Source organism: Nansenia antarctica (assembly GCF_963989245.1).
Source record: "Nansenia antarctica genome assembly, chromosome: 8".
Taxonomy (NCBI): Eukaryota; Metazoa; Chordata; class Actinopteri; order Argentiniformes; family Microstomatidae; genus Nansenia; species Nansenia antarctica.
In genome coordinates, this window is record NC_137678.1 from 42,587,835 (window position 1) to 42,601,454 (window position 13,620).

At 44.6% G+C, this 13,620-nt stretch overlaps 2 protein-coding genes across 2 annotated transcripts in view; one reads left to right on the forward strand and one right to left on the reverse strand.

Moving 5' to 3' along the window:
* Positions 1 to 4,383, forward strand: part of LOC308164226 (receptor-type tyrosine-protein phosphatase zeta-like) — a gene marked incomplete at both ends in the record, with an annotated part of 29,947 nt that extends 25,564 nt beyond the window's left edge. Inside the window, 8 exons of the mRNA XM_080538368.1 lie at positions 519 to 665; positions 1,160 to 1,253; positions 1,530 to 1,603; positions 2,331 to 2,459; positions 2,966 to 3,118; positions 3,243 to 3,385; positions 3,829 to 3,964; positions 4,240 to 4,383. Coding sequence (XP_080394494.1) covers positions 519 to 665; positions 1,160 to 1,253; positions 1,530 to 1,603; positions 2,331 to 2,459; positions 2,966 to 3,118; positions 3,243 to 3,385; positions 3,829 to 3,964; positions 4,240 to 4,383 — 1,020 coding nt within the window. The remainder of the gene's footprint in view (positions 1 to 518; positions 666 to 1,159; positions 1,254 to 1,529; positions 1,604 to 2,330; positions 2,460 to 2,965; positions 3,119 to 3,242; positions 3,386 to 3,828; positions 3,965 to 4,239) is intronic.
* Positions 4,384 to 6,542: 2,159 nt separating this feature from the next.
* Positions 6,543 to 11,967, reverse strand: LOC308164536 (HMG box-containing protein 1-like). Its single transcript, XM_080538605.1, has 11 exons — positions 11,961 to 11,967; positions 10,890 to 11,070; positions 10,518 to 10,710; positions 10,287 to 10,410; positions 9,077 to 9,188; positions 8,578 to 8,690; positions 8,230 to 8,386; positions 7,965 to 8,109; positions 7,506 to 7,805; positions 7,242 to 7,383; positions 6,543 to 7,139 (listed from the first exon to the last, which is right to left on the reverse strand). The coding sequence occupies exons 2-11, from the start codon at positions 11,044 to 11,046 to the stop codon at positions 7,113 to 7,115; spliced, it is 1,470 nt and encodes a 489-aa protein (XP_080394731.1). The 5' UTR covers positions 11,047 to 11,070; positions 11,961 to 11,967; the 3' UTR covers positions 6,543 to 7,112.
* Between the last annotated feature and the right edge of the window lie 1,653 nt (positions 11,968 to 13,620).

Consider the following 13,620-nt stretch of genomic DNA (forward strand, 5'->3'; position numbering starts at 1 on the left):
CCGCAACCTTCTTCCAGAGGGAAGCAGGGTGAGGAGGCCGTGGCCGGGGTGGAAGGGGTCAGCCATGATCTTCCTTGCCCTCCTCAGAGCCCTGGTGTCATGCAGGGAGTTGAGGGAGGGCAAGGGACAGCCGATCACCCTCTCTGCTGAACGTCGCACCCGCTGCAACTTGGCCTTGTCCTTGGTCGTTGCAGCAGGGAACCAGGTGATGATGGAGTGGGTGAGGATGGATTCTATGATGGCCGTGTAGAACTGGACCATCATGGACCTCGGCAGCCTGAGACGAGTCTCTTTCCTAATGCCTACTAGTACTACTGTACATTTTCAAATGATTAATTGGCACCATGCTAGTGAGCTGGGATAGTGTGACATTCTAGGTCTTTCTGCGGTTATTGTAGGTTATTCATTCTCACTCGGGAGACATAGCTAGCTTTAAGAGTTATGTACGCTAGTTTGGTTGATAACAGATAACAGATAACTCTCTCTCTCTCTCTCTCTCTCTCTCTCTCTCTCTTTAGGAGCAGTATGTGTTCATCCATGACGCCCTGGTGGAGGCCATCCTCAGTAGGAACACACAGGTGACCTCTGACCTCGTCCACTCCTACGTCTCTGACCTGCTGACCCCAGGGCCTTCTGGCAGGACACGCATGGAGAAACAGTTCAAGGTCAGCACACAGGCTCTGTTCAAAACACTGTAACCACCCTATACAAGGCCCATTAGCATCTCCACCAAGTGAGTTCATTCTCTAAAGGGCAGTAGCTAGCATGGCGGGTGAGCAAACCAAAGCTTGTGAGTTTGATACTCGCTTGGGGGCAAGCTACTGTTGGAAATGAACTGTTAACACATTACGATTTTGACTAATGCCTATTGTTGAGAGGTGAGGCAGGTACAGACAGGAAACAGGAGAGGAGAAATGCTACTGTGTGTGCTCCAGTCAGCGGGTTCTATAAACAATCCCCACTAACCAGACACTTATCTAGAACCTTGCAGACTGCAGATAGGCACACATTCCTGAGAGAGACAGGCGCTATCTCGCCGAGTCATAACACACTAGTCCCCATGCTTTGCCCTACTGTATGCAGTAACTTTTTTGTACACTCGTTTCTCGAATCGTAAACACAGAGAGGACAGTCAATGTTTTCTCTGGTGTCGTTTCAGTTGATCAGTCAGCGCAGAGCCAAGCCGTCTGACTACACCAAGGCTCTGAGAGAGGGCAACGCGGAGAAGAACAGGAGCTCCTCGCTCATGCCTGGTGAGCAGCCAGCACTGGACCGCTTCTAGCACTTTTGAGTGAACTGGTTTCGAGGTGGCATAGCACACTAATATGCATACCACATAATCGCAAGGTCCCTGGTTCGATTCCAGCCATCAACATATCCTACATGTCTCCTCTCTCTCACCCGTCCTACCTGTCAATCTCTACTGTCTCTATCCCAATAAAAGCAGAAATGCCCTAAAAACATATTAAAAAATCAAAAAAATAATAGTGAACTGGTTTCAATGTCTCTTGTCTGTGTGTATGTTGCAGTGGAGAGGTCCAGAGTGTGTCTGTCCTCGGTGGGAGGAGATTCGTCAGACTACATCAACGCCTCCTATGTGATGGTAAGCTGTGACGTCTCAGTCACTGAGCTGTGTCTTGACTGTGTCGCCCGTTGGACTTGTTGGATTCACTTACTTAGACAAATGTTAAGTCACTTTGAATAAAGGCGTTTTTGCTAAATGACAAAAATGGAATGTACTACTGCACAGTCACAACAACAGGGCGAGTGTGCGCTCCTGTAAGGTTCCAGAGTGAGTAGTGTAGCTCGCAGTTCCTTCTTCTATACTGGAACAGCCTTCCACTTCAAATCAAATCAAATCAAATTTTATTTGTATAGCGCATTTCTTACAAGATGCAACTCAATGCGCTTCCACTTAATATAAAACAAGCAGAAACTAGGAGGGCTTTTAGAGGACAGGTTAGAGCGTACCTCTGGAGTAAGGTGAACAGATAGTAAAGCCTATTCTTTTAGCCTACTTTTATTCTTTTTTAGTTTTCCTAGAAGTTCCTAATCCTTTTTGTTTGGGGGGGGGGGGGGGGTAATGATTATGTAATGATTGTTTGATGTTATTGTTGTCTTGTATGTTAATATCAAAGGACCATGTTGGAAATAAGTGTTTCATTCATGTCATCCCTTGAATTACTGTTTTTACTCGATCCATGAATAAACTCCATCAATCAATCAGACTATTGAAGACTGAGAACAAGCCACAAGACGCAAGACAGTCTCAACTGTTTTGTTGTGTGTGTGTGTGTGTGTGTGTGTGTGTGTGTGTGTGTGTGTTGCAGGGTTACCACCAGAGTACAGAGTTCATCCTCACCCAGACTCCTCTGTCCAGCACCGTGTCAGACTTCTGGAAGATGGTCTGGGACCACAACGCACAGGTCATCGTCTCCCTGCCCGACACACACACACAGGTAGGGGGCGCTCTATACACCTACAGGACGCACACACACACACACATGAACACACACAGACATGCACACACGCCTACACGCATACACACTCAGTTATGGGGGCTATCTATACACCTACAGGATGCATGCATGTGCACACACAAGCGCACATGCGCACACACCACACACACACACACACACACACACACACACACAATAATAATAATAATAATAATAATGCATTCAATGCTCAAAGATACTACATTCCATTGAGAGAACAATAATAGATAGAAGAATAAAAAGTCAAACAAAATCTCTGGATGAATTCGGCTTGATTTCTGTTGTCTCTCTTTCCTCTGGATATTTTCCACCGTAGTAGGCCCAATGTCTAGAGAATACATGTGCCATGGCAACCATGTAATTTACAATTCAAACACACACACATACACACACACACACACACACACACACACACACGCTCTATAAAACCACATACAGACCCTCTCTTTTCCCTGTGTATCTTTCAGAAGGAAGGGGAGGAGTCATGTGTGTACTGGCCCAGCAAGGACCAGCCAATCAGCTGTGAGGGTTTCACCGTCTCCTTCTCCAGAGAGGACCATGTCTGCCTGGCCAATGAGGAGAGACTGGTTGTACAGGACTTCATAGTGGAGGCCACACAGGTGAGAGACACACACATACAGACAGGCATGTGCACACACACACACACACACACACACACGCACGCCCCACCCTCCTCTCTTTTTTCTCTCTCCCACTGTGTCTCTCCATGTCCGGTGTCCTCAGGATGACTATGTCCTGGAGGTGAGGCAGTATGGCGCCCCCTGCTGGCCCAACCCTGACAGCCCCATCAGCAACAGCTTTGAGCTGGTCAACATCATCAGAGAAAACAGCAGACAGAGGGACAGCCCGGTGGTGGTACACGACCAGTAAGTGCAATACACTGAGACTATACACTGAGTCTATACACTGAGACTATACACTGAGTCTATACACTGAGTCTATACACTGAGTCTATACACTGAGTCTATACACTGAGACTATACACTGAGTCTATACACTGAGTCTATACACTGAGTCTATACACTGAGTCTATACACTGAGTCTATACAGGCCTGCGGCCTCGTACCTACGACCGAATCACAGCCAAATCACAGCCGTGCTGATATTCAGTATAAAAGCACTCCCTCTCGTGTGATATTGCTTAAGTATACTTACCCTCATAGATGATTTAGCCACGCTACTAACAATAACAGGAAGTATGCGTCATAGGGGTGCGTGATAAAGGTCAACAGGGGTTGGAAGTGGAGAGCTGTGTGTGCTGTTTCTCTATGAGTGGATGTCTAAAGTTGGCGTCTCTTGACTGTGCCAGGATGGGTGGCACCACAGCGGGGCTGTTCTGTGCCCTCACCACCCTGTCTCACCAGCTCCACCAGGAGGGCTCTGTGGACGTGTACCAGGTGGCACGCATGACCAACCTCATGAGGCCGGGGGTCTTCAACGACATCGTAAGTTCTTGAGAAGTAACAATCGCATAAACAGCATTCATTCAAACTAAAATCACACAAACACACACACACACACACACACCCACACTGTGAATATTACCCAACTATTACCCCAAACATAACACAGCATACAACAAATCTCCCTCAACACACACACTCTTCGCAAACATACAGTGCACGTGCACACGCACACACACACACACACACACACACATACTTATCACATGGGACACCCTCCTCCTATGCCCCCCCTCTCTGTCCCCTCCCTCCTATAGGAGCAGTACCAGTTCCTGTACCGGGCCGTGTTGAGCCTGGTGAGCAGTCAGGAGGACCAGAAGGCCCTGCAGTCCTCCGAGACCAACGGCTCCGTCCCCCTGGGCTCCGTTACCATAGCAGAAAGCCTCGAGTCCCTCATGTAAAACGTCTTCATCTCTTCAGTTGCTCTTAACCACAGATCTAGGGTCAGATTTACCCCTCCCCCAATCCTAACCTTAACCATCCAGGGGGGGTCAAATATATGACCTGACCCTGTATCAGTGGTTAAGGGGCAATTCTGCTCAATCTAAAGGTCTGTTGTGAGGTTGAAAAGTGAGTTGCTGCCCATTAAGTGGTAGCATGTTGCCTTTTTTACCAGGGAAACCACTTGTTTTCCAACATCCAAGGGGGTAATGTTGTTTGTAGACGTCGTGGGTGGTCATGCACAGCAGGTGTGGAATAGTCTCGTACTACTAGCCCTGAGTTAGGGACGCTGCAACCGGCTCCATGAGGTCTTGTAATCTGTGCCTTTTGTAATTCATGTTTTAATGTAATTCAAATTATTTTGATACAATGGTGTGTGACTAATGCCAAATGTTTTGTGCTTTTTTTTTATTATTATGATTATCTTTAAAGGTGACCCGCTGTCTTGCTTATTGTTAACATTTCTGGGTTTGTTTGATTTAACTGTACTATCTTTTTTGGAAATGTCCTTTGTACGTAATTACTGGAAAAGGTCCTTCTCATATTCTGTTAGTGTGTTGGTCTTCTTTCTCTCATGGAAGGCTACTGTACATACTGGTGTTCCGTGTGGAATGCGAGCAAAATCAGAGAGTGGAAAAGTATGATATTATCCCATATGTAAATTATAACTGACCACATCAAAAGGCCAAAACTATTTATACCTCTAGATTTTATATTTTACTATGAAGGCAGTTTTTCTAGTCATTTACAAATGTATGCTGTAACTGTGTTGATAATTTAGTTGGAATTTTCTTAATATTTCAGAAAAAAAAATCATCTTCTTCTTCTATCCCATGACGACGAATCTATTGTGAACTTTAGTCTGAAGTCAGAAAATGTTAGAGATGGCATTGTGTATTTACTAGTGTATAGTGCCCAAATCAGAAGAGTAAAGATGTCTAAAACTCCTCATTTACGATCATGACAGCCTCATATCATTGCTTGTCTGGTCTTTCCTTCACCCAATGAAACCCACCACACCTACCAGACCCAACCCAATGGCTAGACTCAGAGATTAGATTCTGGTCTCCAGATTACCCAATAGAACACTGTGACTAGGGCGCTGCCATACCAGTGCTGATGTAAGGAAGAGAGACCAAACCACACACAGTGGCCTATGGTCATTTTCTACAGACTGCTTCATAACTCAATTCAGGAAGTTAAAAAAAGCATCATTCTAAATCTAAAATAAAGGCACAGAGGAAGTTTGGAATTGTACTTGATGCCAATGAATTTGATCCCTCTGAGTGTGTGTGTTCGTGTTAGACATACACAAAAAAAACAAGATTACAGATTCATGCTTTTATTCATACTATAATACAGATGCATCATGTGAAATAGCTTCAGGAGGACCTGTACATATAATTGATAGAGAGAAATAAATCAATCAAATAAATGCACAACCTTGACACGTTTTGCCAAGATTGAGTCAGAAATTATACTTTTTCCATATACTTTTCATAATTATATTTTTCATAGCAATGTTTCAGTACACATTATATCAGTCAAACAAGGTAATAAAGTGTATATAGTGCATAACACATATCCCCAAAGTGCAGTGAGAGTAGTTCCCCTCCCGTCTAATGTATGTTATTGTTCACACATCATTCCGATAGATTATGGCCCGTTAGTTTGTCCGACACTCAGGTCCTGGGGAAGAAATGTCCGATCCCAAATCAACCCTCCTGCTCCTCTCGACACAGCTCTGCACATCTGAAAGGATCTGAGGGTGTAACGCTGTATCCTAACGACTCACGCCGCCAGCGTGGGCCAAGAAGAAAGACAGATCTCTCCCGCTAAAATCAGTTTGGGTCCTAATCAGATGCCCCCCCGTCAGAAGGCTCTGTGTGCGTCTACACTGCCGCATTTGTTCACATGGTTTGTATTTCAGGTGCTTGTGCCGGCCAGATCCATCAATTTGGTTTGGTGTTGCCTTGCTGTGCCGTCGGATGGATCATATAGATAGATATACGACACTCATATACTGTATATACAAGTACATTAGGATTCGGTGTGAGACCAGTGTGATGTCAACTCCCCCCTACACCCCCCCCCCATCCCAACCCTACCCATCTGCATTGACAATGTTAAAATAGATTTATAGTTAATATACAAATATAGGCATAAGAACGTCTGAGTGGAAGCTGTATTTTTTTAATCCCTAGTTCCTTGTGGAAAAATAGAGTTTTGTTAGATGGAAACATCTCACCTCTTCTGTCTACTACTAAGTACTGAAGCACCACAGGGTTTTGTGTTTTCAAGCCTAAAGGGTAGAAAATTACCTGACATTTTTAATTATTTACAAAGACTGAATAAATGTTTGCTTTGGAAGATTAACGCAAGTCATTAAAAATATAGCATATTCAAGCACAGTTAGTAGATAACATATGTTTTTTTCTAAACAAAATGTGTGTCTTTTTTTATGTGTTTCTCTCTATTTGGTTAGTTACAAGCATACACCTTGTCACAGTAGAGAGACGCCAGTCTCTGCACACGTTTGTGTGGAGGTGAGGGGGACATCAGTCTTCCGTGGGCTGGCCTGTCCTCTTCTCTGCTCTCTACCCCTCTCCTTCTCATCCCGCTCTCCTTTCTGCTGTCCTTTTCCTCATCCCCCTCTCCTGTGTGTGTGTGTGTGTGTGTGTGTGTCCTCCTAGTTCCCCTGGGAGCCCTGGGAGCCCTGTGGAAGCGGGATGAGAGGTCAGACATGGGAGGGAGACCTGACTCAAGGGAGGTAGTTTACAGTATGTGTTCCAAAAGGCTGTAAAAAGGCTCTGCTCACCGAGTTGGTTCTCTTGCGTTTCCAACAGTCAGGGTTTATCCTCTTCTGCTGATCAGCCAGAACCTTGGCCTCCATGGTGAACACCCTCCGCTCCTCGCCCTTCATCTTCTTCCACTTCTCACCCAGAATCACACTGATCGCTCTGTAGGGAGGACACACACACACACACACACACTTTATTGTGAATTCAACTCATTATGGGTAATGTGTCACATATGTCTCTCTCTCACACACAGAGTCACACGCACACGCACACGCACACACCTGTTGTCCTTCCCAGGGTACATTTGTGTGTACTCCACCCTGAACTTCTTGGCGAACAGCATGAAAGCGTTCATTGGCCGTTTGCACTTGGCGGGCGAGGCATTGCTGGCCGCTACCGGGGCCTGCTGGCTCTTGATTGGTTTGCGGTTGGCGGAGGAGGAGGAGGAGGAGGAGGAAGCAGGACTCTGTCTATCAGGGTCAGGGCTCACAGCACCCCCGCTGGACAGGGAGGTGCGGCGCTGCCTGGCCATGCTGCTCAGCACGTACACAGCAGAGGAGTCCAGAGGAGTGAAGTCATAACTGGGGAAGGGAGGGGATAACGGAAACAAACGTCAAAGTCCAAACAATCCAACTCTGGAGCTACGACTGTTATGTTACTGAGCAAAGAAAATGTACGTAGACCGCTTTCATAAAGGACCTCGTAAACATTTTCAATGTGATGTGTTACGGCGGTTTTACCTCCTGAAAGTGTCAAACACCCACGAGTCATCGGTGTGGATGGCATCCCTGTGGCCCGGGGGCAAACACAGGTCTCCAACCTGCACCTCATAACACGGGATCCCATAATGCACCACTGTGAGACTTGGATAGAACGAGGACCACCCTGGAATACGTACACACGCACATTTAAAAAAAACACATGTGAAACACACACACACACACACACACACACACACACACACACACACAAACACAAAGCAAGCTCACAGGGCTAGCTTCCTACCTTTGTTTCTGACATAGAAGGGGTGGTCCAGCTGGCACTCGGTGGTCAGGAACCCTTCCCCAAAGGAGCCAGGGTCAAAGGTGAGTTTGAGGACAGACTGTCCGAACGCCAAGCTCTCAGCATGGCCCACCAGCCTCAGGCCCTCAGAACCATAGCCCTGGAAAGCACATTAACCAGAGAGAGAGAGAGAGAGAGAGAGAGAGAACAGTTACAGATGGAGCTTACAGAAAGGGTGGACTTAGGACCATAGCTGACTGAGCTAAAGAGGCACTGGCAACCCTGCGATGTTGCCTCTATAGCAGACTGCACTTTCAGGGGATGGGATATTGCCTATAGAGCACTCGGTACCTTCGGAGGATGAGATACAGCCTCCCCCTCGTCGTCCGACTCATACTCTGACTCCAGCTCCTCAGCGTCCTGCCACTCCACGTTTGGACCCTTGTGGAAACGCAGACGCGTGCCTGGGGAGGAGACATACGGCACAGGGACAACAGAGGTTAGCATGTGAGCAGGGTTCTCCTCTCCTCTGACACAATCCAGTACCATGTTGTTCAAAAACTCCTGGGTAGAACCATGTGTGAGCAAAGGAATGAATAGACTTGGGTCTAGAGGTTGTTTATGTGTGTGTACACCTGTGTGTGTGTGTGTGTGTGTGTGTGTGTGTGTGTGTGTGTGTGTGTGTGTGTGTGTGTGTGTGTGTGTACTATGTATTCTGTACTAACTAGAAGCTGTGCTATCCCGTGCCAGACCTCATTCAGTAGGCATTGTATAGAACAGTCTGCTTTCATTTCATGTCACAGGCCCGTTACAGCAGTTAGTTTGTGTGTCTCCCTCCTGTGTACCGTACCTTTGAGAAAGCAGTGCCAGGCAGTAGCAGGCCAGGAGTGGCACCAGCCCATGTCCTCGTCATCTGACACTGAAGATCTGCAGGACACGGCCGACTCACACTCGCTGGTGGCCTGCAGAGACAAGGACAACAGGGCTTTGAACACTCTATTCTGTACTAACTAGAAGCTGTGCTATCCCGTGCCAGACCTCATTCAGTAGGCATTGTATAGAACAGTCTGCTTTCATTTCACGTCACAGGCCCATTACAGCTTGTTAAGGGCGTGTTATCAATAACCACAAGTAGACAGGTCATGGTTGGACCACTTTGCCGCTTGACCGCCTTCAACACAGGACGGTTTGTACATTGTCGAAATTCACTCCATCACTCCACTTAACTCACATTCACTCCATTTGTTTCTTTCTTTCAAACCTTAATTTAACCCTTTTAACAAACACCAACATCCAATCCTTAAAGTATTTACTTTGTTATAATGTAATGTAAGCAATGAAAGCGAAGTCGCACTCGTTTGAAAGGCAGTAGTAGGAGGGCTTCCATCGTGCCGTTGACTAAACATATTCCCAAAACATTCCACGCAGGACTTGTTTATTGGAATATCTGCACAATATTCTGGTTGGATCATGCCCTGAGCTGGTGATGTGAGCGACGCTGGAGCTAAATTGGAGTGGGAGAGAAGGCTCCAGGGTTTTAAATACCCGCTCCACGCTTCGGTCAAATTACACCCGTTCCCCTCACATGCTCTGCAACAGATATGTTGTGGGACCAGCTGAGCAGGCTTTTAACAATCCGAAACCGTGCTGAAAAAAAAATCCAACGTGAAAGGACAACATAGCACAATACAGCTTAGTCCGACCCGACAATGGCCGGTTTCCCTGACATAGTTAAGCCTAGTACTGGACTAAAACGTATATTCAACTGAGATTTTCTTGCTCGCAATGTTATTTTAGTGAAGGACTAAGCTTAACAGCACAACAAACACAGGGTTGCCAACTGTCCCATATTAGCCGGGATGTCCGGTATTTTGGGCTGGATGAGTCTACAGGATCTCACAGGCCCCCTCATGCGTACGAATAACATACATGCGGCAATTCCTGTAAACCCCGCCCTGCGCAGTGGCACGCCATCTTTTGTGCCCTATTTAGCACTGAGAAAGTTGGCAACCCAAAACAAAACATCACACTCTTGATCTAGTTTGATGGGGAGCTCTTACCCTGACGCGCCTACGCTCCCTGGCATGGCCTCTAGGGGGCGATGGTGCACTGCTGGAGGTCAGGGGAGGCCGGGCATAGGAATGTAGGTTACTGCTGGTGCCAAAAACATGGACTGGAGATGACCTAAGGAAGTAATTGGATTGTTATGGACTTTCAATTTTTAAAGGGGAGACAGGAAGGTGTATGTGTGTGTGTGTGTGTGTGTGTGTGTGTGTGTGTGTGTGGCCTACCTGTGAGCAGGCTCCTGCAGCAGTGGGCTCTGGGGGCTGGTGGCGATGTGGGCCAGCTGCGTGAGCCAGTGTGTGTCCAGGGGGGCTGTGTGTGTGTGCCCGTCACGCTCTTGGTGGGACACACACACTCCCACCTGAAACACAGCAGGGGAGGTCTGGTCCTCCTCCACCTCCTGCAGCTCAGGGAGGTCGTCTGAGGGGTCATACATAAACATGGAGTGTGTCAAAACATAGTCGTAAAATCCACACTTTACAATTGTTGTGTATTCTTTTTCACTGTTGGATGCTTTTATCTTTATCTTTTTCTTTCTTTTTTAATTGTCATTGACAGTGTGTCTTTATGTTGTTATTGACATGCTGATCTCTGATTACCATACTCCATGCGGCTCTCACTGGTGGGGCATCCAGGGGAGGAGGCTAGGCGTTCCTCACACTGGAGCATGTCCAAGGCTTCATCCATCCCTGTGCTCCTCTCTGTCTGGTCCATCCCTGTGTTGTCCAGCTTGGGAGTCTTCACTTCCCACACCATGTTATACCCTTTTAGGTCATCCGACTGCACACAAACACAGCAAAACATCTTCTGGGACCCCATACACAGATTTCAGCAGGCTAAATTGGGCAGTTCCTCTCCATGTATAATTTATAAAGCCCTCATTGAAGTTTGTAAATAAGAGTGATCGGGAAAAAAGAGTGATTACACTTATTACATTGTGTATGAGCTGAACCACAATAATGGGTTAATAGTGTTACATTTAAAACTACAGCTGATAGACGTAAATAGCATAGTCTGTCTCCTATCAATTTCGCAACCACGTCATGTGATTCCTTACATGCAGCCCTTGTTTGTAAACTTTCAGGACTTCACGCATGCGCATTCGAGCTCATTCATTCAATACTGAGAAAGGACGATAACTCATTCGCTTAAGTTTAAAAACAAGCAAAATGTCTAACACACAATGAGAAATGGAAATTCATTAGAATGACACGGATGTACAAAATAGCGATCTCATATAAAGGACACAATGTTGACAAAGTGTTTCCTATTAATTTGGCGATCGCCTTTGTTGTCACAATATACTGTAATGTCGCGGTCGCAAGAAAACCGTTTAATTCGTTTTACACGTCGACGACAAGTCACTGACAATATCATACACTACAATATGCACAAATACATTCAATAATGTCACAAGGAGAAAATGCCAATATCCATTACAAAACGAATGAACGAGCCTTCGAGTTTTCCTCTTGCGCAAGCAGTAACAACAAAACAACAAACGTCAACAATGAAAAGTCTGACATGTCATTTGCAAGTAATGTAGCCAATGTCATCTTCTCGTTTTTCATATGTAATCTGTCCTGTAAGACCTGCATCTAATGTTTCAAAAAACAGTTCATTTAAAGCTTTGTCTTCCCCATTTCAATTGAACTTTCTTTGAAACTTACCAAAACAGTCGCCATCAACGCCAAGTTGAAGAGAGATAAATTATATTTTTTTCTCTGTGCAAACCTATTGGTGGATTGAAATGTCACTGTACGACTGCTTTCTTCCCAATTGGCTACTAGTCTTGTAAACACGCCAATGAATGTGCATACGCTGTTCCCATTGGCTGTAGTCTATACCGATCATCATCTCTTGGATCTAATTGGACAAACTGATAATAGAACAACTAACTAACAATTGTAGTTTTTATACTTTTTATATAGTTTTGTAGTGCTGATATGAAATAGAAAGATAAAGATAATGAAACATACGTTTTTGGCATTGAGGTTGAACATAACCATTCATTTACTGATAGCATACCAAAACATGCCAGAATAGTTTAACCTATAAATAAAATAGACAATAATAGTCACTTTATATATATATTTTTTAAAAACTTAAGTTTATTGCAATGGCAATTCAAATAACAGTTAAATACAGAAAATACTCTGGCAATTAAGTGTAACGACATTACAAGAAAAGGGGCAACGCAGCAAAGCATGTGCCAGATGGTGCTCTCTTAGAAATGGTTAAATTAACACATTAACAGATTGTTTACACACTAAACAGTAAAGGTATACAATTACAAGAATACCATTAAACAAGGAATAACAGATACCTTTCGTTGGCATAGGTAAATATGTGCAGAGGTAGGCAATATAAATCCATTCTGTTGACTCTCAAAACTTGTTTAAAGAGGTTTACTTGCATTAGAGGTTGAACTTCCGACAATGTAATGACAAGTAAATGACCGTTAAGAATATCTGGTTCAAAAAGGCAAATACGGTACTAAAAAGAGAGCAGTGCGTTGTTTACAAAAGAAATTAAGAAAAAGAAAGGCTTCTTTCTCATGGAAAAACTGTAGTATCCAACTAAGTATCAACCTAAGGGATTAGCCGCAAAATGCAAAATGTCAACAAAATATTTCCCAATAAATATTAATCTCTGTACGTTTCACCTGTTTCGGAAATTGCACGGAATGCAGTACAGGCAACTCAGCTAATGTTCGGCTCTGAACAAGGAGCTTAATCACACCTGTCATAAACAGGCCATCAAATTGACACCCGATAATGCATTAAAAATGACATTAGGGGCAAAAACTACACTGTATGTCAAGAGGATGATAAACCAAAGAAACAAACACCCTCTGACAGGTCATCAACAGCAGCTTGTAATACAATACCTATTCAAGGATAAAAGAAGCAACAAAGTTCAATCACTCAATGGTTCTGTCGACCTTTTATAAACCAACTTCACATTTTAGTCTAGAAATACTGCCTTGTTTTTGCTACTGAGCACCAAGTTGTATGAATGTCCCATTTGACTTCATAAATATACTGTAGGCCCAAAAAAACGATTGGCTACTAATGATAATAACCCTTCACGAACTATATGATAGATTGTAACCGAGGACTACAGAACTAATACAAACTTCAAGTACAATACTTTATGCATTGTTCGATTTCAACCAAAAAAGTAAGTTGGTTATCACAAAAAAATTGAACATTTAGATATTATAACTGACTGCACGAACACCTCCTGTGTTCTGTTTTTGAGAAACTGTTGTCTTCACATCACTTCAGGTTTAATTGCCCAGACAAAAAAAAAAAGGCTGTAAAAAAA

What these genes read in the sequence shown, in the direction of transcription:
- LOC308164536 (XM_080538605.1), bottom strand. Translation starts at nt 11,046, where the DNA reads ATGGTGTGGGAAGTGAAGACTCCCAAGCTGGACAACACAGGGATGGAC. An exon ending in CTGCAGGAGCCTGCTCACAG is followed by an intron (nt 10,411 to 10,517) that starts GTAGGCCACACA and finishes TTACTTCCTTAG; the next exon opens with GTCATCTCCAGTCCATGTTT. An exon ending in GGGAGCGTAGGCGCGTCAGG is followed by an intron (nt 9,189 to 10,286) that starts GTAAGAGCTCCC and finishes TTGTCTCTGCAG; the next exon opens with GCCACCAGCGAGTGTGAGTC.